The following is a 24,745-nucleotide window of genomic DNA, read 5'->3' on the forward strand; positions in this document are numbered from 1 at the left end:
CTTAAAATTACTTTGTTGTCATCCATTTTTACTACATTTAAGTGCTAGAATAAAGTGGGAAGCCTTTTATGAACAGACTTCAAAATGTTGAATAAGCGGTGTTATGATACAGTCAAAATTTCTTCATTAAATATCAATTATGCTGCTCCTTTCCACATTAGATCCAACATGATCTCTTTGTCATATACTTTTTTTTTATTTCAAAAAGCTGAAAGAATACAAGTCTTTAGATCAGTGGATTATGCTTCACTCACAGACCACCTGGTAGTTAGTGCTTTCTTAAATGCCACAAAGGGAAGAGAAAGGAGAATGCTGACATTTAATGAAATGATCCCAAGTCTCTATGCTTGCCATCTTTCTTTACTTAAAAAACAGCATGTTAGATTTTTAATGCATTGCAGAAGAGTAGATGTAAGAATTCTTTCCTAATTTTACACTGCGAGTTCAAAATCAATCCTACTCATTCACTTAACAATTCCACAATTTTTGATGAAGACCTGTAATCAACCACCTATTCTCATTTCAGTACTTGCAGGAAATGCTGCTGTATTCAATTTTAAAAATATTTTAAAATAAATAATATATTTATTATGCAGTCTCATGATAAGACTGATGAACTTTAGGAAATGCTACCCCAAAATACAGCACCTTAGCATGTGAGACAACAGCAAGAGCAGAAAGGTCACTCTCACCTTCCCTCTATCACCATGGGAGCTTTAATCTGGTTTACTTTAATAAATTCTTATACTTTCTTTTCACCTTCTCCTGTCCATGAATCTCATCCCTTGAATTCATGAGACAAAGAACGCACTTGACTCCATATTCCATAGGGAAACCAAGAAGAATCTGAACAGACATTGCTGAGTTCCGCCCAATTTATCAACATTAGGTAAGAGCCACCTTTGTACCCCCATCATGCTTTTCCAACCTGTCCACTCTTCATCAAACCTAAGTATAAAAACATAGTCCAGTCCTTAATTATATAATACTTTAAGTGAATAAAAATACTAAAAAATAGAATAACTTCATATCTACTAAAAAATTCAATTCAAAGTAAAATACTTCTCACAAATTAACCTACAGAGCCAGAAGGTTTCACTGGTGAATTATACATTTAAGGAGGAAATAATACAAACCTTTTTTTCTTCATTATTATTATTTCACTAGTATATTATAACATACTTAATAGTGAAATTCATTGTGACTTCTTCATATATACACATATATGCACATAACTGTAATTATATAGGCTTGCCTCTATATAATTACATATTTCATACATATATAATATGTAATTATATAGAGGCAATATATATTGTATATATAAAATCCTCCTCTATTCTGTGCCATTGGTCTACCAATCTATTTTGGTGCCAATACCATGCTGTTTTTGTTACTACTGCTCTGTAGTATAGTTTCAGGTCTGGTATATAGTTATGCCACCTGCTGCACTCTTCTTGCTGAGGATAGCTTTAGCTATTCTGAGTCTCTTAATTTTAGAGATGAATTTCATGACTGCTTTTTCTATTTCTAGGAGGAATGCCATTGGAATTTTTATTGGAATTGCATTAAATCTGTATAGTGCTTCTGGCAATATAGTCATTTTGACAATTTTAATTCAGCCTACCCAAGAGCAAGGTAGATCTTTCTATCTACTAAGATTTTCTTTGATTCTTTGTTTAACGTTCTGTAGTTTTCGTTGTAGAGGTCTTTCACCAATTCAAACTAAAAAGCTTCTTCTCAGCAAAAGAAATCATCAGTGAAGTGAATAGAGAGCCCACATTTTGGGAGCAAATTTTTACCACATGCACATCAGTGAGAGTACTAATCTCTGGGATATATAAAAAAACTCAAAAATCTTAACAACAAATAAACAAATAACCCAATCAGTAAGTAGGCCAAGGCTGGGGTTGTAGCTCTGCAGTAGAGCGCTTGCCTAGCATGTGAGAGGCACTGGATTCAATCCTCAGCACCACATGTAAATAAATAAATAAAGTTATTAAAAAAAAAAAAAAAACTACTCTAAGATTTCATCTCACTCCAATTAGAATGGCAGCTATTAAGAATATAAACAAGAAGGGTTACCAAGGATGTGGGGGGAAAGGCACAGTCTTACACTGCTGGTGAGACTGCAAATTGGTGCAGCCATATGGAAAGCAGTATGGAGAATCCTCAGAAAACTGGAAATGGAACCACCATTTGACCCAGGTGTACCACTCCTGGGACTATACTCAAAGGACTTAAAAACAGCATACTAGATACCAAGATGGCGGAGTAGAGGAGAACCCCTTACTGGCGGCTCTGTGTATGACTCCCAGGAAGCAGGTGAACCTGTTCCCCCACGGGGACTCCCACTGATGAATTTAAGCTTCTTGGAGCACGTGACAGGATCCTGAACAGCGGATTATTTCAAGAACAGCACAGGTGGGGGGGAGGGAGCGTAGTCCCTCTTTGCCATGGAAGCAACCAGCAGCGCGGTGCTGGAACCCGCCACAGACAAGCGGAGTTTGAGTGAATTTGAGTGGCTTTCTGGCAGCAGAGGTGCAGGGGTTTTTGCCCCTTCAGGGCTGAAGCGTGCCAGACTGCAACCCGCATCAGCGCAGGACACCGGACCAAGGACGGAGTTCTGGGCGTAGCAAAGGAACAGCCCAGCTCCCTCCACCGCAAAGGACACCCGGCACGGGAAACGGGTGGAAAATCTATACCGTCAACTTCTGGCGGGTGTGGCTGACATCACGATGGGCGTCTGAACAGGTGTGTGGTTCCCTGCCCCCCCTCTCCCCAGCTCTGATAACTCAGAACAGTTCTCCCCAGCTTTTGGTGAGCAGGGCTATCAGAGCAGAGTGCAACTGAGAAGGTCCATGGTCTCCAACTCCCCCTCCCCCTGCTGTGATAACTCAAAACCTTTCTCGCCAGCTCTAGGTGGGCATGACTATCAGAGGGAATTTAACAGAACAGGTTGCTGGTTTCCAACTCCCCCTCTCCCCAGCTATGATAACATGGTGACTACCCAGCACAGAGATAGCACTCAGTTGATCAGGAGCATATGGCAGCCAGGGCGCCTCCCGCCCAGGGTGAACAAGTGATCTCGCAATTGGGACCTGGTGGGCAGGAGGGGGCGAGGGATACAGACTGGGAGCAACCCAAAGAGACCTAAATTGGAGAGGCACCGGGCAGGTGAGGGAGAGCCTCCTCACAGGGGTTGCTAAAACCACCCTGAGGGCAGAGACCCAACCTGGAATGCACAACACCACCTACTGGAAGAGAAGAAAACAGAATTCTAAGAGTGTTGTTTTTTTCTCCTTTTTCTCTCCTTCTTTCTTTTTTTCTTTTTATCTTTTTCTTTTCATTCCTTTCTCTCTATCTCTTTTCCTCCTTTTCTTCTTCTTTTCTTGTTATTTTTCTTCATATCTCATATTATCTTATATTCATTTTCGTCTATCTCATATCAGGCAAAGGTGCCAAAAACATGCAATGGAGAAAGGATAGCAACGTCAACAAATGGTGCTGAGAAAACTGGAAATCCATATGGAACAAAATGAAAATGAATTCCTATCTCTCACCATGCACAAAAGTTAACTCAAAATGGATCAAGGATCTAGGAATTAAACCAGAGACTCTGCATCTAATAGAAGAAAAAGTAGGCCCTAATTGTCATCATGTGGGGCTAGGCTCCAACTTCCTTAATAAGAGCCTATAGCACAAGAATTAAAACCAAGAATCAAAAAATGGGATGGATTCAAACTAAAAAGTTTTTTCTCAGCAAAAGAAATAATCTGTGAGGTGAACAGGGACCCTACATCCTGGGAACAAATTTTTACCCCTCACACATCAGATAGAGCTCTAATCTCTAGGATATATAAAGAACTCAACAAGATAAGCACAAAAAAAAAATAATAATAATAATCCAATCAATAAATGGGCCAAGGACCTGAACAGACACTTCTCAGAAGAGGATATACAATCAATCAACAAATATACAAAAAATTGCTCACCATCTCTAGCAATCAGAGAAATGCCAATCAAAACTACTCTAAGACACCATCTCACTCCAGTAAGAATGGCAGATATTAGGAAGACAAACAACAAGTGCTGGACTGCAAACTAGTGCAGCCAATTTGGAGAGCAGTATGGAGATGTCATGGAAAGCTGGGAAGGGAACCACCATTTGACCCAGCTATTCCTCTTCTCGGACTATACCCAAAGGACCTAAAAACAGCATACTACAGGGAAACAGTCACATCATTGTTTACAGCAGCACAATTCACAATAGCTAAACTGTGAAGCCAACCTAGATGTCCTTTATTGGATGAATGGATAAAAAAAAAAATGTGGTATTTATACACAATGGAATATTACTCGGCACTAAAAAAGAATAAGATCATGGCATTTGCAGGGAAACTGATGGCATTAGAGAAGATTATGCTAAGTGAAGTTAGCCAATCCCGAAAAAACAAATGCCAAGTGTTTTCTCTGACACAAGGGGAGTGACTCAAAGTGGGGTAGGGAGGGAGAGCAGGGGAGGAAGATTACCTCCAGATAGAAAATAGGGGTGGGAGGGAAAGGGAGGGAGAAGGGGAATACCAAGGATAGTGGAAGGAGATGGTCATCATTGTACAAAATACATGTATGAAAATGTGAATTTGGTGTCAACATACCTTATATACAAACAGATATAATAAATTGTGGTGTAAAGGTGTATAAAGAATTGGAATGCAAAAAAAATCAATAATAGAGCTCATGTATAATGGCATAATTTGCCGGGAACATACTTTAATATACAGAGTTATGAAAAATTGTGCTGTGAATGGATAATCATGAATGTAATTCATTCCGCTATTGACATGTATGAAATATTAATTAATTAATTAATTTTTTAAAAAACAGCATACTAGAGGGACACAGCCACATCAATGTTTATAGCAGCATAGTTCACAATAGCTAAACTGTGGAACCAACCTAGATGCCCTTCAGTAGGTGAATGGATAAAGAAAATGTGGTGTGTATATACACGATGGAATATTATTCAACAATAAGAGAATAAAATCATGGCATTTGTAGGTAAATGGATGGAGTTGGAGAATATCATGCTAAGTGAAGTTAGCCAATCCCAAAAAACCAAAAGCCAAATGTTTTCTCTGATTTAAGGATGTTGATTCATATGGGGTTGGGGGGACCCAAGGGAAGATTAAAGGAACTCTAGATAGAGTAAAGGGAAGGAAGGAGAAGGAAGAGAGCTTGGGGGTATGTACGAAAGAAAGTGGAATGAAAAGACATCATTACCCTAAGTACATGTATGAAGACACAAATGATATGACTCTACTCTGTATACAACCAGAGATATGAAAAATTATGCTCTGTATGTGTACGAATTGTAATACATTCTGCTGTCATAACAAATTAGAATTAATTAAAAAAATTAAAACATGAATACCTGAAAAAAAATTGACTTTTTTAGGCCATCTTCTGTTATTATTCATCACTTTTTGAAGAGAAGCAAAGAGGAGACTTTTTAAAAATTTATTCTAGCCTTGCATAAATGACTACACTGTATCAGAGAATTTCGGCAAAAAGAAGCTTAAAACTATATATTCTCTTATGTTACCTTTATTATACAACATGAAGAAACATGACTTTTTTCAATAACAAGTCAAAAGTTGTTACCGTATTAAGAACATTTTTTAATAAACTCAAAAAAAAATTCAGCCCTAGACTTTGAGTTTGACGTAAGAAATAATACAAATCTAATATAAGCTTTTCCAACAAAAGTGTCCATTCATTTTTTTTAACATTTATTTTTTTTTAGTTGTAGTTGGACACAATACCTTTATTTTATTTATTTTTATGTGGTGCTGATAATGGAACCCAGGGCCTCACACATGCTAAGCAAGCACTCTACCACTGAGCCACAACCCCAGCCCCAAAATGAAATCTTTGATAGTGACAACAGCTAAACTATCAAAAAAAAAAAAAAAAGGTAGGAAGAAAAGAAGGCAGGATAGGATGAATAGGATAAAAGTGAGACGGGGCAAAGCATAGGTAGGAAAGACAGGGACTGATTTTCAAGGAAAAGGAATTGGGATACTAACACCTCTGGATAACACTTCCCTGCTCAACTGGCTGATAACATCTCCAGTGAGGGGTAAGAATCACACTTCCTGACACAAGGCATTACCCTCCTGGGGCTACTCTTTCCTCCCTTTGGGCACCTATACAATAAAAAAGAGAGGGTGGGGGGTCTATAAAAAGATAAAGACACATCCCCCATTGGCATCAGCTCTTCTTCCCTATCTCTGTTGGTCTCTGTGTTTGCCTTGAATTTCTTGGGCATTTAATCTTCAACACCAGGGGAATTAGCACCCAATCCTGATTTCCAAAACTGGAATTTCAAGAATGAATGGGAGAGAGAAAAGGAAAGAAACCTCATGACAAAACTCTAAAAGATGCTCAGGCAACTGAAGTTTTGAATATTGTTCACATAACATTCATTATAATATGCTGCAAAAACAGTCCACACAGTAATAAAAGCTGACTCAAAACACAGCTATCATAATTGTATGAAAGATGAAAAGCACAATAACTGCAAAGTATCTTCTTAATGAAGCCTAACTGAGCTATGACAAGTTATGTTTTAATATGAAAATGGGTAAGTGGCTTCTATATTTATTCATTGTGTTGGTGCTTTCTTTGCCACACTGCATTTTGCATGTTACAGTTACAAAGCAGCAAGTATTTTAAAACCTAGAAAAGTGAGCATACTAACAAAAACACCATACTAAGGATTTTCATTATTCAAACACAACATTTTACTCTGATTTTACAAACTAATCTTATTAGAATTCAAATTATTTTTTACTGTTACCTTATTCATTTACTACAAAAAAAAAGTTTTACCCAGTAATAGTGACTAATTTAAGGATGTCATAGGAAACCTAATTTTGTACATTTAATATGAAAATAACTTTATAATCTTACTGATAAGCCAAATAACATATTAATATAATGCAGATTATCTAAAAATTATAACCAGAAATAACTATAGCAATTAGGTATGTCTAGGAAAATTTTTCATTGTAACTTTATAAGCATATGGCATTTCTGAATTCTATTTTCTTTGTTTCAAGTAATTTTATTTAAAAGACAGAAAGCCTGTTTTATATAGAGTCAGTATTTCTATTGTTTATTCTTCACCACATTACATGTTTCAGATTGCTACCAAAAAAAAAAGTACATAATGATTACACTAACCCAAGTTTTTAAAATCTGTATATTGATTATATGTAGATTTTTCAAAAGTACTGTTGGCTGACTTCAAATATCATTTCATTTTTTTTAGAAATTATATTTCTTTTTATTGCTACTTAAGGCATTTAATCTTGGCATTAAAAATAAAAGGTAGAAAGAAAAATGTTTCTACATGAAGAGAACAAAAAAGTCCCACCTGTTTCAGCCTCATGAAGAAAGTCTCCGTGAAAGTCTTTCTGCTGAAATACCAAAAACGTTCGTTTGCAGGGTACACACGTGCCACTGCCTCCAGGAGGAAACGGACAGGCTCCACCACCTCTGTGACCACCATATCCACTGCCACCGTCATGTACACACGCTTATCTGTGGTAGAAATATTCTGGAGTTTATGTTGACTTTATTATTCTTTGATTAAAACAACAAAATTCCCACACTTATGAAAAAAATTAAGGTTTCTTTTATTTTAGATTCTTTTACCTTTATTTTATTTATTTTTTTAATATATTTTCAGTTGTTGATAGACCTTTAATTTATGGACTTATTTATATGTGGTGCTGAGAATCAATAAAAAGCAATAAAAGTACCTCACACATGCTAGGCAAGCGCTCTACCATTGAGGCATGACCCAAGCCACAAAATTAAGGTTCTTTACAATAATATTACTTTCTATATATTTATTTTTGAATGCTTTCTTACCATTTTTCTTATTTTTTTTCTTACCACTTTGATAAAATAGGTAACTAAGTATTTCAAGTCTGTTTCTCAGAACTTATGATCCTATCTTAATCAAGTGTCTGAAGTTCCTGACAGCTGTTTTTTTCCACTCCTCAAATCTCAACCTTAATATAAAAATAAATAAAAACTGGGCCAAGGGTATGGCTTCATGGTAGAGCACTAGTGTGAGCAAGGCTATGGATTCAATCACTAGCACCATAAAAATTAAATAAATAAAATTTTCAGGATATGCTTTACTTGAAAACTATCAGATTTCTTATATCATTATATTCTTATTTCATCTTAAAAAGCAAACTAAGAGAAATTGTTACTTTTTTAGTTATAGCTTGGTTATTCCATTCCACTTTGTAATTTCCTTGACGCCCTTTAAATTTTTTTTTAATTTTTTTAGTTGAACATGAACACAATACCTTTGTTTTACTAATTTATTCATTTTATGTGGTGCTGAGGATCGAACCCAGTGCCTCACATGTGCAAGGCAAGTGCTCTACCACTGAGCCACAACCCCAGCCCCTCTTTAAAATTTTTTAATTAATTTTATCCACTGTTTTTTAGTTCTCAAGGAAAAATGAAAACAAACAAGCCCACCATTAAAAGAAATCTTCAATACTGTTTTTTAAGACATTTTATAAAATATTACACTCATTAACTACACTTACACTGATATCATAAATTGGACATTTTATTATACTAAACAGTATTACACTTGCCAATTCAAAAGAAACTAATATGTTCTAGACATTTTTCCTAAACTAGAGGGCTTTAAAGGGAGTAATGTAGAGAGTAACAGAGGATACAGAATAATACTCAACTGGATTGAGCACAGTGAAAGATCCAAGACATTTCATCTCTTAGGGCATAACAATCTTTCGTAAAACTGAAACCTTACATGACTCATGGATTCTGTGAGTAATGTATAATTTTAAGGACACCATATGGAAATTTAGAAATCAAAACATTTTAGAAATCAAGGCAACATGTCTGTGTAGCATATGAAATAATTTTAAATTTAAAATATATTATATTTTGAATCTGAATATTACTGTGATATAGCACTGTTGTTTTAATAGAACAGATAAATTATAAATAAATTATCTTTTGAGGATGAAATGTATATTAAAATACAAAATGAAACAGAACTATGTGTTACATTAAAAGCAAGTAGGAGCTACTTTTATAACTTAATATTTGAAATTTCTATATTTTATTCTTCAAAATTATCCATCTGGCTTATTTTTCTCATTTTTTGTATTTTCTGAATGACTATAAGAAATTATATACTGGTATTTACAAGCCTGTCTCAAAAAATAAACTAAGTGTAAGAATAATTTATTGCTAAAAATATAAAAAGCTTTCAGAGTGGCTTTCTCTTTTTAACCCTCACTTTCAGACAGTTTGTTATACTATCAAATACATGCAATTTAAAAGAACTGGTAAGTACTCTCTTTAAGGAAAACAGAGAATAATCATTATTTTAATGTTCTTCATTAGAATATATTTCCATATTAATATTCATTAATGCTTCTTCTCTTTAACCAAAAATCTACTGTGGATAAAAACTAAATGATATAAAATTCAATACAAAACAAATTGATCCACTGTATTCTAAATATAATATTTGTTTGAATGACAAGAAAGTATTTAGGGTAAGACTATAACTCATCAAGTAAAACATTAAATTTACTTTAAAGGCAGACAGGAATGAAGGGTCAAAAAACACAGGCAGTTAGCAGATGCTGGACAAAATAGGAATAAAAAACGAAATGGGAAAAATGAGAAACATGACTATTTATTATTTATAAATTTCTATCCAACACTAGACATGTTAAATAAAATTTTTAAAAAAACAACATGTAACCAGAGAAAAAATGTTTACTACCAATGAAGTCCTTAATATATACATATTGCTAGGATCCCAAAGATCAAAATACTACAACCAATAATTGACAAAATGAGGGGAAAAAAAGTAAGTAATCTGTAATATAAAAAAGGTTAAATAATAATTGAAGCCGGGTGAAACAGGAGGATTGTGAGTTCAAAGCCAACCTCAGCAACTTAGTGAGGCCCTAACCAACACAGCAAGACCCTGTCTCTAAATAAAAAATAAAAAACAGGCTGAGGATATGGCTCAGTGGTAAAGCAACCCTAGGTTCAATCCCTGGTACAAAATAATAATAGTAATCGAAGATATGCAAAATTCCAGAATGTTGGCATTTATCAATTCTATAATCATAAATGAAGCACAAAGCCCAAATGCCTTCTACATAATCTAATAAAATTAATTCACATGTATTTGGGAGAATTTTTTTGAATGATAAGTATTTTCCAATAGTAGTATAAAGTATGAAGGAAACCTGAAATTCTAAATAAGAATATCTGCATTTTAAATAAGCAACGGAATTTTTCTTAAAACAAAACAATACAAGATTGTTCATATTTTGAAGTTTAAAACAAATAATAAGATATCTACTAAGAACAGTCACCTTTTGGGGTTTCTTCATTTAGTGCCAAAAACACTGGTGCATTAGGGTTCCACATGCCAGTAATAACATAAGCTCTCCCATCATGGCTCTTTCCCATCGATTCCTGTAAAATTCAAACAGTACTCACTGATAATTTGCACATCAAGAAAATCACTGCTTTAAATTACTTCTTACTTTATCTCACATATTAAAATTTGAATTTACAATTGAACAGATGTTTTATTTTCTTTGTAAGTTTTTATCACCCTACAAAAATATTTCCTTAAATAATATTAAATAATATTATTATTTAATATTATTTTTCTACAGCTTTATTTGAGCATAGTTTCTGTGTAGAGACATGCACTTCTTGGATAAAAGGAGGCATGGCCAAACATGCTGAATCACAAAAGCACAATGTTGCTGTGAAATTTAACTTGATCTTATGTTGGTTGTCAAAATCTCAGTTACCTCCCCATATAACGATAAACATAGTCTCTATTAAAACTATAGTCCCAATTTTAATATATTCCTAAAATATTTCTTTATAGCAAGTAATACCTTCAAATTTATTGCTCCTCTAAATTTATTGCTCCTCTATTATCCATGTCAGACATCCATATACTTTCTAATAATTGTAAATCAATATTAGGAGACCAATTTTGGCTTGTAATTAACACTCAAGTTTATTAAGGGTGCAGCATGAGAGAACAACACAAAAGCATACAAATATATGCATATGCAAAGAATAGTATCTACAGTATTGCAATATTCTGTATTTTCTTTTGTTGTAAATAGAGTGCTAAAAGGGTTAATGGAAACAAAGAGAAAAACCTTTTTGCATTATTACCTCCCTCACAGATGCTTCTCAGAATCCCTATAAAACCTGTTTGGTAATCAGTATGTATATTTTTCTATATATTAGTAAAAATTCACTGATTAGATTATATAGTTTGAGTGCAAGAACCTTGCCTTCCAGACACAAAGTACACTAAAGTTCATCATTTGAAAACCCACTCAGCACCTCCAACCTATATATAAATATATAAATAAATATATAAATTATATATAGCCTTATCATTATCTCTTTCAGTCTCTCTCTCTCTCTCTCTCTCTCTCTCTCTCTTTCCTTTTCCCTCCCTCTCCCCATCCATGCCCCCACATAGGCCCCCATTAAGAGCAGCAATGGGTTTCTGACCCAAAAGACTCCAATCCATTTCTGGACCGGAATTTTCCAGTGCCTAAGTCCAACAAGATAAGCTACACAAGCTCCACGAATCAAAATCTCTCCTTCAATAAGCAAATACCAAGGAAAGTGGATAGTTAGCAATGGAAGCTGAAAGGTTTTAGTGAGAAGTTAGGCTATGAACACCACATATAAAACAGTTATATTGAAGTTATTATGAAGCAGGAAAAATACATAAGTATAGCAAAGAATTAGGAAACTGTTAAGTGGAAAAAGAGAAATGAAGAAAATATACATAATCCTTAAAAATTATAAATCATGGAGGTAAAAAACAAAGGCAGATACTGAGAGGTGAAAATGAGAAGAGGAAGATGCAAAGAGAGTGGACTGGTCAAAAAGAAAGGGGCAGAAGGGGCCAGGGACAGAGCAAGCAGGAGAGAAAGCAGCAGCGTCCATCACACCTGTGAGGATTAAGGGCTGCTTCATGGAACTTGAGCTTCTTATACATACATTAGAAGGATACTGGGTCAGAGTGTACTTCTAATTGTGGGTACAGCTTCTGGTTTAGTATCAATAAATGGTTAATTTTAAAGATCCATTCCTGAAGCATATAGGACTTTTTAAATTGTGTTCCAATTCCAAGAAATCTGGCTCTGCTGTCTTTTTTGCTTTTCTTGGTAGCTTGTTATTAGGCTTTTCCTAGATATTAATAGCTAAGGGTCGAAAATTCTTATTTCCTTTTTCCTACACTATAGCTTCCTTGACCAAAAATATTCTTCTCCTCCCTACTGGAAGAAAACTGAGTCTTTGTTACTTGTACTGCCATACCCAAACTAATTTTGTATATTTGATTTTATTTATGAGTGGTGTGTGTGTGCGTGTGTGTGTGTGTGTGTGTGTGTGTATATATATATATATATATATATATATATATATATATATATATATATAAATAAAAGTAACTAGCCGTTTGACCAAAAACACTCACTTCATTTATAACCAACACTTTCTCTTTCATGAAGATCTTAAACTACACTTACAGATTTATTAAACTAGAAAATTCTCAATTCACCTTGCTTATTAGAAAACATTCAGAGAGGAAAAGTCAGTATTGCTTAAGAACAGTTCAAAACAAATAGGAGAGTCTCACAAGTTATTAAGTTAAATTAAATGTAACTGCATGCTTTTTCAAAGTCTGACCAAAAAATAAAGTGGTAGAAGACTTCTTTTCAATTTCACACGACATTTGGGTTGTGTCATAGAAGGAGCAGAAGTATTTTAGCATCTTGCTCTAGAGGGAAAAAACTGAGACTAATTAGCCAAAGTCACAAGGAATATGATTTCAGCTGATTATAAAGAAATAACTCTGTAAAATCCAGAACTGTCCTTGAGGCTTCAATATAAGGTAATGAGTTCCTTTAATTAGATGTAATCCAGCCAAGGGTCAATGACCACATATTAAGATATCACAAAGATTCATAGCATCAGGTAATAAAGAATCACAACTGTTGATAACTGAAAACACAAATCCTCCCTTTCTGCCCCACTATTTATTGCAAAGGAAATCCATTTCTCTTTAGGAGCATGAATACTGAGGAGGCCATGGATTTTGAGGTCTCAGGGGTGAAGACCACTCTGCAAGTTGGATAAGACAAAGGGGCCACAAAAGTTCACACCTGCTCTATAATTCTGTCATCTGAATTCAGGTTTGTGAACAAATCTCTACCAATCATTGGTCTTGACATTTTAAGCTCTGAAAAAACACAATGAGGACCTAGGATGTTAAAAGTTTTTAATGCCTCAGTGCTCCCCAATTACCTCCACATGGAATTTTCAGAGCTCCAGAATGCTATGGCTTTTCTAGGGTAAAACCACATTCATTACTGATATGTTGCAGAGAGGGATAGAAGAAAGAAGGATCAATAACTAATTTGTTTCCACATTCAGTGTAACTGGCTGCCCTTACCTGACCAATATATTTCTGTGACCCACTGTACCACGAGAGAGACCACTTAACCCACTGCTGCAGGTACATACTTTAAAAGTCTGTTTCCATCACAAGACTATGAACCCCAGATGACAGAGAGCTACATTCCACTCACATCAACAATCCCATCACTTCGCACAATGACTGGCACACAAATTCCCAAAGCCTGAATGAAGCATTCCAGAACTACTAAAAAATCAGCATTAACATTATCATGAAATAATTCAAAGAATTTGACATAATTAATGATAATTAAGTGACATGCACAAAGCACAGCTGAAAGAAAAAAAAATGTAATACCTCTTACCACTAAACATAAAAATCTCAGTTTATTAATTAGGAAAATTAATGCTTTATGAAGGTAATTATTTCCTATATAACATTTCTAAGTCACAAAGCAAAAGTTTTCATTAAATGCAATCTTAGAATTTAAAAGATGTTTAAAAGTTAAGATGGCTTGCTACTTTTACACCAAATACTGTGTTCATCTTTAAGGGCACTTCTGAAATTAAGCAAATATACTTTGCTAAGGACACATCATCAAGGACAAATTCAGACAGGGAAATGCTTTAAAGAAAACATCACAGTACTCTAATTAATAGTGCATTAAAATAAAGGCACCATATACACTTTGGAGATGCTTGTTAAAATCATATACTTAATATTTTAAGATCAAAGAAGAGACATTTTCCTAAGTGAAAGAGATGAACAGATGGACATTATCATAACACTATCCTTGTTTTGTTTTCAACTAGCCTATGCTTGTTTAACAGGAAAGTATACTAAATCCCTCCCTCATAATTTAAGTTTCAGTATCCAAATTTAATTATTAATACTACATAGCTAAAATAAACAATTCTGAAAACATGACAAAATAGAAAATGCTCTAAAAATATAAAATAACTAGTATCTATACTTGGTTAAAGTGCTTAAGATTATCATTACCATATCCAGTAAATGCATGTCACTGTTCTTCACGTTTCGACCTGGGCTTAATAACATTCCAAAACATCTGAAAATATTGGGGAAAGAAAAAAGGAGAAATAAGGTATCAAGAATATATAGAAGCCCAGTGAGCAAAAAACCTTTTTATAATAAGTATACAATGTGAGCTCTGTACTTCCAAATAACTTTAGCTTTTTTAAGAACATCAAAAATAAGAATTCATTAAGCTATATAATACAATCCCATAAAAATAAGTTATCAAAATTTCCAGATCTTTATTTTGCATATAAAGATAACCAAATTCAGAAACCCTCATAAAAATGGCCACAATTTGTTGACTGTAAGAAAATATGGTAGTGAGATTGGAATTAGTTTCTAGGAATACAAAAGAGATTTTCTTTGCCTTAAAGTTATTCCAAAAACATAGGTCAAGATCAATTAACCCAGCAAAATTAAAAATTAAATTTCTGAAAACAAGTCTAAGACACTGAGCTCTCTCTGCATCAGATCAGATTAACAGAAAGTAAAGTAAAACCTTAACCCTCAAAAAATCCTCAGATTTTTTAAATAAAGGTTATATGAACAAAGGGCTGGGATTATGGCTCAGCGGCAGATCGCTCGCCTAGTACGGACAGGATCCAGGTTCAAACCTCAGCACCACATAAAAATAAAGGCACTGTGTTGTGTCCATCTACACCTAAAAAATAAATATTAAAAAAAATACCATTTTAAAAAAAAGTTATATGAACAAAAGTGAGGGAGGAAGGAAGGGAAAGGGGAAGACAAATAGGATAATTTAACAAAATCATATTAAATTCATTTATAAAGATACCAAAGGGAATTTCACTTTTATGTTTATGTAGAAGAAAGGAAGTTTTATAGAGTAGAGGTGGGAGGAGAGGGAGGAAAAAGGGTAGAGAATGTAGCTCAAAATCAAATTCCTTATATGCAACGATTTTGTCAAAATGAACCCAATTACTATGTATAATTATGACACATAGTAATAATATATATATTAAAAATATATTTTTAAAAAGAAACAAAAAAAGTTATATGAACTACTTACTCTGTGCTTCCTGATGCTAGAGAAGCTTCAGGAATCCTACCAACACCACCACTTCATTTGTAAATCATTTTCATAAGCACTAAAATTCACCTAAATCTAAGATTTTTATATTTATAAGACTATTGTTAACTCCATTCTATAAGTTGGCAGAGTAAAGTTCAGAGAAGTTAAACAATTCACCCAAATTCATACTGCTATTAAACAGGTTCCATAACTCAAGAAGCAATGTAATCTGTACAGCGTTCCTCTGCCAACAATGCATACTCACACTTAATAATGTTTTCATCATATCTTCCCAAAATCTGAAGATATGCTATGGAGTTACACAAGAGTAAAGAATGTAACTATATTAAACATAACACTTTTTAAAACTTCACAATAGTGATAGCTTGTGTCAACCCTTAATCTAATTCTTGTTGTTTTCCTGAAGCTCACTTTCCCAGCAGCATGGTCTTCGTTTCCTTGAACAAGCTTTGTTCCTAGTCCTATTCCAATACATGCAAGGGAAGTAGTAAATACGTATGTCCTGTGAGTGCTTGAGGATCCTTTGTTCAAGCTTGTCTTTTGGCATCCAACTTTATCTTGGACATATACCACAATTAAAATTTATAAGTTTTGATGATAACTTTCAAAGATATCATTGTATCATTGAACAAAATATAATCTAGTATAACAGAAATAATTATACTCTAGTATTCAAAACTTAAATACGATTACTAAATACTGCTACAATCTCTTGCCTATAAACTCCTATAATACTGTCTATATAAATTTAATGAAATTAATCACACAATTCACGGTATTAAACAGTATTATTGCCTTTAATAAAAGAGTTAATTCTTTTCCAGATGTAAAATTTGGTCTCCTCAACTAAGGTTAATGAGGACAGATCTGTCTCCTACTTTCTTGCAAACTTTGCTCAAGCTTGCATTTCCCATGGGTATATTATGGTGTTTTGTTGTTTTTTAACTATTATAAGGTTGCTTAAGTTACAAAGCCATTATACACTCATCGTAATAAGTTAACAAATACCAAAGCACTGTACGTTTGAAAAATAATAATTTCTCCATGTCCCTCAATCCCTTTTGGAACCAATGCTTACAGTTTAAAATTATCCTCTCTTCTTTCTTCTGGCTCTTTTTAAAATTTAAAATTTTATATTATTTTGTTTCTCAAGCACATCCAAGTAAAATGGATAAAATTTTATATTTTCTTAGCATAATATTCCTATATCAAACTTTACCACAAAAAGAGCCTTAGAGGTTTGAATTTCCCTTAAATGGCAATACTTATTAACCTTAGCCTGATGATCTTTTAATGTACTACTCTTCCTGGCTTATGAATTTAAAAATTCCTGCCACCAACCAGCAGTGTGACCTTAAAGAAAGCACCTAGTACCTTAGGCTTCTGCTTCCTCTTCTAGAAAATGGGAGAGGCACTAAAATTTACTTCTTCTAGCACTAAAATCACATATTTTTTCTATCAAACTGTATTAGTAATTTCCAAAATTATACTTCATTGAAGCATACAAGGCTTCCTATGGAGACCCGCAAGATCTATTAGGAATAATGTGTAGGGAATTAGATAGATATTATTAGAAACATAAACCCCTAATGTGAAGATTAAGCAGTTCATTGGGGAATTCAAAGCATTCAACCTTCTTTTATAAACTTACTTGGTAAGGTAGAAAGCAAACTCATATCCCACCTATTTTTTCAAGACTTTCACAGTCTAGTAGGAAAGGAAAATAAGTAAACAGGCAATTACAATTTGATATAGCAAGTTCTGTGGTGCCTGTAAGTACAGAATGTTAATAAAGAGGAATGGACCCATACTAGACATTATTTATTATACAGTAAATAGCTGACCTGACTCAAAAATTGAAATCAAACCTCCTGAAAATGAGATTATATCAATAAATATATTAACTATAGAAGCTCCTATTTATCAAATGTTTTAACTTTAAGCCAAACACTACTTCATTATTGTATTTACGGCTTATTTTAAATATTTATTTTTTAGTTGTAGTTGGACACAAAGGTATTGTTCTTTTATTTTTTTATGTATGTTTATGTGGTGCTAAGGATGGAACCAAGTGCCTCACATGAAATTGTCATATTCCTTTCTGAATTTGGATCAGCTTCCATTTAGTCTTTGCATTTTCGATGTTGTAAAATATCCAAAAGTTGTTCTAATGTGAAGATTTTGCCAAAGTCACTTCTGAGACATTCTTTCCCCCCACCTTCAACAGAACCACTGTCCGTACTCATGTTGATAGGTTCATCTTCCCTAAGCTCCTCAGCTGCTTATCTAGAGTCCCTTGAATAGCAGCAGTGTCAACATTCCCACAGAGAATCAGTCACTACTTTAACTCTGCATGTGTCCTATTCAAATCCTCAAAATTTATTTCTACAGTGTACTACAGATGTTGCCACACTACACACATACTATTCATTGTTGCTTCTTGACATGATGTCTGAATATTTTCAATTGTATTCTTTATGTCATATTGCTTTCAAAATTTAGCTGAAGAAATGCTTGAACTCCAGTCTCCTAGTAATACCATTCCCTTTCAATGTGGTAACTAGCTTTACTTGGCTTCAATGCTAGCAAAACTTATTGTAATTTTTTTACTAGTCTTCAACCAAAAGAAGTTGAGTTACTCCAATTCAACCATGAGCAGCTTCCTATTCCAAGAGAAATTTAAACTAAAAGACATTGGAGTGACTTTATCATGTGTTTTGAATTCAGCAGACCTCTTCAGTATGGTTCACATCCCAGCTTCATGGACACCTAGGTCTCAGCTTGTCTTCATATTTACTATCACCATTTTCATATCTTCTATTACTTTTCACTTCTTTGCTACATTTTTATCTCGGGTGCCAAGTTTTCTCTTTCAGTTTTCCATTTTTTGTGAAATGTCACATGGAGTTATCACTAGGAGACAAGGAAGCAGTGCAACATGCTTTGCAGTCTGTAAGTTAACTGAATAACAGTACACACTGAGACCTATCACTTTGAAAAAAGTGACACAGTGACTGATCATGTATTTACATTATGACTTATGGAAAGAAGAGGTAACAGTAAAGTTTGTATTTCATGTAATCACTCACAGTTAATACACTACAATAACACAAACTTGAACTTTGCAGACAAGTGGATACAGTTATTTAACTAAACCATGACAACAGATATTCATACATATCATAACTGGGCCAAACAAGTACTGCCTATTATCCACATAGTTTCTGAATAAATCTAGCCAACATCTGCCTTCCCCCAGCAGCAGTCTACTTTGATTCTGTAGGCTATTTATTCTCGATTATTACATGCAGAGCACCAATCATCAAGGTAAAAATCATGATTAAGGTGGTGGTAAGAGTACTACTAACAGTATAATAGCATTTTATTAAGCATTATTCCACATCAGGGCCTATTACAAATACTTCACAGTCATTAATTGATTCTAACCTTACAACAATCAACAGTCTTCCTTCCCCCGTCACCTTTGGTACTGGGGATTAAACTCAGAAGCACTTTACCACTGGGCCATATCTCCAGTCCTTTTTATTTTTTCATTTTGAAACAGGGTCTCAACTAAGTTGCTTAGGGTCTTGCTAAGTTTCTGAGGCTAGCCTTAAAACTGTAATCCTCCTGCATGAGCTTCCGGAGTCACTAGAATTACAGGCATGTGACACTACCGCACACTACACCTGGCTCCACCCTTCCAACAATCTTAATAGGTAAGTATTATTCACAATTTAGAAATTGGAAACTGAAGTCCAGAGAAGTGAAATAACTTCAAAAAGGTCACTGCAGAGGCAGGATTCAAACCCATAAGATGGGACTCCATAGTTGTTGATCTTAATAATTTCACTCTACTAGCTTTGGTGCCAACAATAATGGAAAGAAGAAGTCTCTCCATTAGAATTTATATTTATCAGCAAAAGATATACACAAACAAGTTAATTCTTTCATCTTCATTCAGCAGATAGGAAATTCTACTTCTTCCCTCTTAGCTTTGCCTTGCTATAACAAGGTTTGATTTAATAAAATATGAGATAACCAACTTATTAAAAGATTTCTTGTGGCTCACAGTTTCAGAAGTTTCAGTTTATGGTTACTTGGCCCTGTTAACTTGGGCTTGTGGCAACACAATATATCATGGCAAGAGAACATAAGTGGAGGAGGTCTGTTCATTTCATGGTAGCCATAAAGCAAAGGGAGAAAGGAGTCAGGGTCCCAAGAGCCCTTTCAAGGGCATGCCCCTGGTGATCTAATTTCCTCCCACTAGGTCCTACTTGTATCAAAGGCTGGTGACCAAACCTTTAAAACATGGGCCTTTGAAAGACATTTATCCAAACCACAATATTCCCCCCAAATTTCCTAGAATTCTAGCACAAATTACTAGGAAAAATATAACTTTAAATAGATGCTTAGTATTGCCTTAAATCTGCTACCCATGTAGAGAACTTAGTCTCTATAGAAAGCTATTTAAAAAAAGAGAGAAAATAAGAAATCACTCTAATCTAATCATAAGATGAAAAACAGAAACCACTCTAACACCTAGAGACTAAATAATACACTTCTGAATAATGAATGGATAGCAAAAACAAATCAGGGGAGAATTTTTTTTTAAATCTTACAAAGAAATGAAAATAGAAATACAACATAACAAAATCTATGGCACAGTATGAAAGCAGTTCAGAGACAAAAGTTCATAGCTTTGAGCTCATATATTAAGAGAACAAAAAGAGACCAAATAAACAACCTAACATTACACCTCAAAACCCTAGAAAAAGAAGAACAAAACAAGACCAAAGCAGAAGACAACCGGAAATAATTAAAATCACAACTTAAATCAGTAAAACAGAAAACAAAAAACAATATAAAGGATCAATAAAACAAAGAGTTGATTTTCTGAAAAAATAAACAAGATGGATAAATCCCCAGCCAAATTAACCAAAATAAAGACAGAAAGACTCAAGTAAATAAAATGAGAGCTGAAAAAGGAAATATCACCACAGTCTCCACTGAAATTCAGATGGTTATCAGAAACTATTTTGAAAATTTATAGTCAAAGAAAGAAGCTTGAAGATGTTGACAAATTCCTAGAGACATATGATCTACTTAAATTGGATGAGGATATAGAAAACCTAAATAGATTAACATCAAGTAATGAAATGGAAGCAGCTATCAAAAGCCTTCCAATAAAGAAAAGCCTAGGACCAAACATTCATCACAGAAATAGAGAAAAAAAAATCTTAAACTTCACACAGAACCATAAATAATTCCCAATTTCCTCACTCTTGAGCAAACAAAGCAGAAGGCATTACATTACATGACTTGAAAAAATACTACAAAGCTGTAGTAACCCAAACAGCATGGTATTGGCATAAAAACAGAGAAACAAATGACAAAGAACAGAACATTCAGAACTCACACATCTACTACCAACTGACTTTCAATGAAGGTAATAAGAAAATACACTGAGAAAAGATGCCCCTTTAATAAATGGTGCTGGGACAACCAGATATCTACATCCAGAGTCATGAAATTAAACCTTATCTCTCACTATATTCAAAAATCAACTCTAAATGGATTGAAGAATTAAATGTAAGACATAAAACTTCTAGGAGAAAACACATCATTTGAACATTGAATTAAGGATGTTTTAAATAGGACCCCAAGAACACAAACAAGAAGCATAAAAATAGACAAAGGAGATTATATCAAACTAAAAAGCTTCTGACCCTGTAAGGGAACAATCAACAAAGCAAAGCAAGACAACCTTCAGAGTGGGAAAAATGAAGGATATGAAGGGTTCATATATAGAATATGTAAGGACTCAAATCAACTGAGGGGGGAATAAAACCTAAATAATCCAATTAACAAATGGATAAAGAATCTAAATAGTTCTCAAAAGAGGACCTACAAAGAGACCTATGGAAAAATGTTCAATGTCATTACTTATCAAGGAACTCCAAATCAAAACCACAATGAGGCATTATCTCACTCCACTTAAAAGAGACAATCATCAATGTCAGTTTGGATGTGAGATGTCCCCCATAAGCTCATGTGTGAAACAGTGCAGGAAGGTTTAGAGGAGAAATGATTAGGATATGAGAGCCTTAACGCAATCAGTGAATTAATCCCCTAATGGGAAGGCAGGTAGAGTGTGGCTGGAGGAGGTAGGTCCCTGGGGGCATGCCTTTGAGGTATATATTATGTATTTGGCTAGTGGAGTCTCTGTCTCTGCTCTCTGATCATCATGTGAGCTGCTTGCCTTCACCACACTCTTCCACCATAATGTTCTGCCTTATTTGCGCCCAGAGGAATGGAATAGGCTGTCCATGGACTGAGACCTCTGAAAACATGAGCCTTCAAATGAACTTTCCTCCTCTAAAATCACTCATCAGGTCTTTTAGTAACAGAAACTAAAAGGCTAACTAAAACAATCAGAAAGACAAAAGATACCAAGTCCTGATGAGGGCATGGAGAATAGGGCACCCTGTACACGGATGGTGAGTATATAGCATAGTAAGCCAGTATAGTAAAGAGTGTGGCAATTTCTCACAAAATTGAAAAATGGAACTAACACATGACCAAGCAGTCCCAACACTGGATATATACCCAAGGGAAATGCAATCATTATTCTGAAGAGATGTCTGCACTATCCTATTTTAGCACTATTCACATATACAACAGTCACAATAGATAATCAAATTAAGTGTTCATCAATGAATGAATGCATACCATTCAGCCATAAAAAGAATAAAATTCCATCTTTATTTTACATTCAGATACTTCACTGCCAATCCTTAAAAGTACAACTGAGTTTTTATCAATTGATCTTCTGTTACTTAACTAGTTTACTAATTCTAATAGATTTTAAATTAATTCCTCCAAGGTTTTACATATGACATAACATCTACATAATAGACAATTCCACTTATTCACGGATAAAAAATAGAGAAATGTTTTAAATAAAAATAATTAAACAAATAAACGTCAGAGCCAGAAACTAAAAATCTTCAAAAAACAATGGTAATCCCAAGGATTCACAGATAGCTGAAACAAGTGAATTTAGCAGACAGTAAAATCTTAAAGCTTGAACTTCACAGCTAAGATTTTAGAAGAAAAGAGAAATAACAGTGTAAAAGAAGTAAGAATAAGCAGGGATACTTACATCTCCAGGCCAGAATTACAAGAAGTGAAAGAAAACAGCCATCATTTGAAACCATTATAAGGGGAACATTAGACTCAGGTGAGAAAACAGGTTGCAGGAATTTGAGACTACATTCAGAAAGTTGAGGATAAAAGGAATTATGCTGATGATGAACTACAAGCTCCAGGGTTTGGAATGGAATGGTTTAAGAAGCTGGACAGGAGCAGGAGATCAAAGTCAAATGGGGGGACATACAGAATAATGTGGGAATGAGCATCTGAGTATTGACAGAAAACCTGGGAGTCTTGGAATGCTTACAAAGCCAGAAGAAAAAGACAAAACAGAATAATTACTTCAGGGAAATTGAATATTGGGAGTAGGAAGAAGAATCTTGGAAGAAGTGTGCATAATTCTCAAGTACACTGCTCTACTCCAGTTTGGGCCAACTAAGGAAGGAGCAGTATTTACCAGATGAATGTGAAGCTCTAGGCATCCTCTTACCATTACTGAAGATAAGTGGTGAGGAAGAGGATCAATGAGGAAAGGAAGCAGAATATGTTTAAATGTGGATAAGGTTTACTCGAAGTGCATCAGGAAAAGATGGCCTTCTAGATGCCCAAAGATACACTCAGTTGATGTGTCTGCAGAATTGTAAATCCAACTGTATATTTATTATGCATTAATTCAAAATCTCATCTCACAAATAACACTACTCCTCTGAAGAAAAGGTCCAACAGAGCTATCCAATACCTCATAAATAGGCCTTCAATTAGATAAATATTTCCTGAAGTCAATAAAAGCAATACCTAGGGATAAACACATTCCAAGGAGAAAAATAGTAATTTTAAATGTGAATTCCTGGATGTAAATGAGTCATGACAGATGCCACTGTGATGAAACCATCCTAGGTTCTATGACAGGCTAGCACATGACTCAACATATAGTTGCAATTACACTTATGATTTATTACAGTGAAATGATACAATGCAAAATAGGAAAGGAAAAAGACACAAGGAATGAAATCAGGAGGAAAGCAGGCACAGGCTTCCACGAGTTTCTCCTAGTGGAGTCACAGAGGACATTCAAAGAGGCACTCCTACAGCAACAAGTGATTACAATACACTTGCCAAATGTTGTCTGCCATGGAAGCTCACAGAGACTCAATACCCCAGGGTTCTACTGGAAGCACTTTCTCCCTAGTGCCTACCCAAAACTCAAGACTCCCAGAAGGAAAGCAGGTGTTCGTCAAAAGCCACATTGAGTATGCAAACAATTTAAGCACAGTGAGTCACTTTTTTCAATCTGGGAATGATAGAAATTCTCACAAAAATCAAAGTTTCCAGATGCCATTCAAAGGCCAACCTTATAAGCAAGCCTTAGGAATAGCCATTTCTGGCCTCCTATGTTCATTCTTTTCTGCACAGTCTTATTTTGGCATCTATATTTTAAATGCAGAAAATTTTAATATAAAACAATACTGTGTTTGTGTAAAAAAAAAAAATAGGCGCCTCGAAGCTCAAGTCCATTTAAAATAATTTAATCAAGATATGTAAAGCTTTGATCACTTACCAAAGAATTACCAATTTCTTACAGAACAGTAGAATAATGGAATAATTCACCTAAATGTATAAGCTTAAAGGAAACATGAGACTAACAATTAGAAAAGTTATGAGAATAAAAGGATGAGCAAATTTATTATAATACATTGAAAATTTTAAAGATCAAATCAATATTTAAAGCATAAATACAATCTGACATTTGTTTAACATTTGTTAATTCACTGCCTAAATAAAATAAGTTAAAAATAACATTTTTAGGTCTTCCTTTATCTTCTTTTCAATGTTCCAAAGATCTTTTTTAAAAACTATGCTGCAATTACAAATGAAGACAAAATATTAATAACTAAGCAATATTAATAAAATAATTATATCCTATTATAGGCCATTAGTAC

At 34.3% G+C, this 24,745-nt stretch overlaps 1 protein-coding gene across 11 annotated transcripts in view; it reads right to left on the reverse strand.

Annotated features, from left to right (window-relative positions):
• The window catches only part of Rabgap1l (RAB GTPase activating protein 1 like), a 592,157-nt gene that overhangs the window by 482,612 nt on the left and 84,800 nt on the right, over positions 1-24,745 (reverse strand). For 10 of the 11 annotated variants that reach the window (XM_048810001.1, XM_048810002.1, XM_048810004.1 and 7 more), the window contains 3 exons: positions 14,561-14,627; positions 10,464-10,566; positions 7,442-7,608 (listed from right to left, as the gene is read on the reverse strand). In XM_048810001.1, coding sequence (XP_048665958.1) covers positions 7,442-7,608; positions 10,464-10,566; positions 14,561-14,627 — 337 coding nt within the window. Of the gene's footprint in view, positions 1-7,441; positions 7,625-10,463; positions 10,567-14,560; positions 14,628-24,745 lie in introns of those variants that run through there. The other variant, XM_048810008.1, reaches the window with a different exon arrangement.

Source organism: Marmota marmota, unplaced genomic scaffold, assembly GCF_001458135.2.
Source record: "Marmota marmota marmota unplaced genomic scaffold, marMar, whole genome shotgun sequence".
Classification (NCBI taxonomy): Eukaryota; Metazoa; Chordata; class Mammalia; order Rodentia; family Sciuridae; genus Marmota; species Marmota marmota.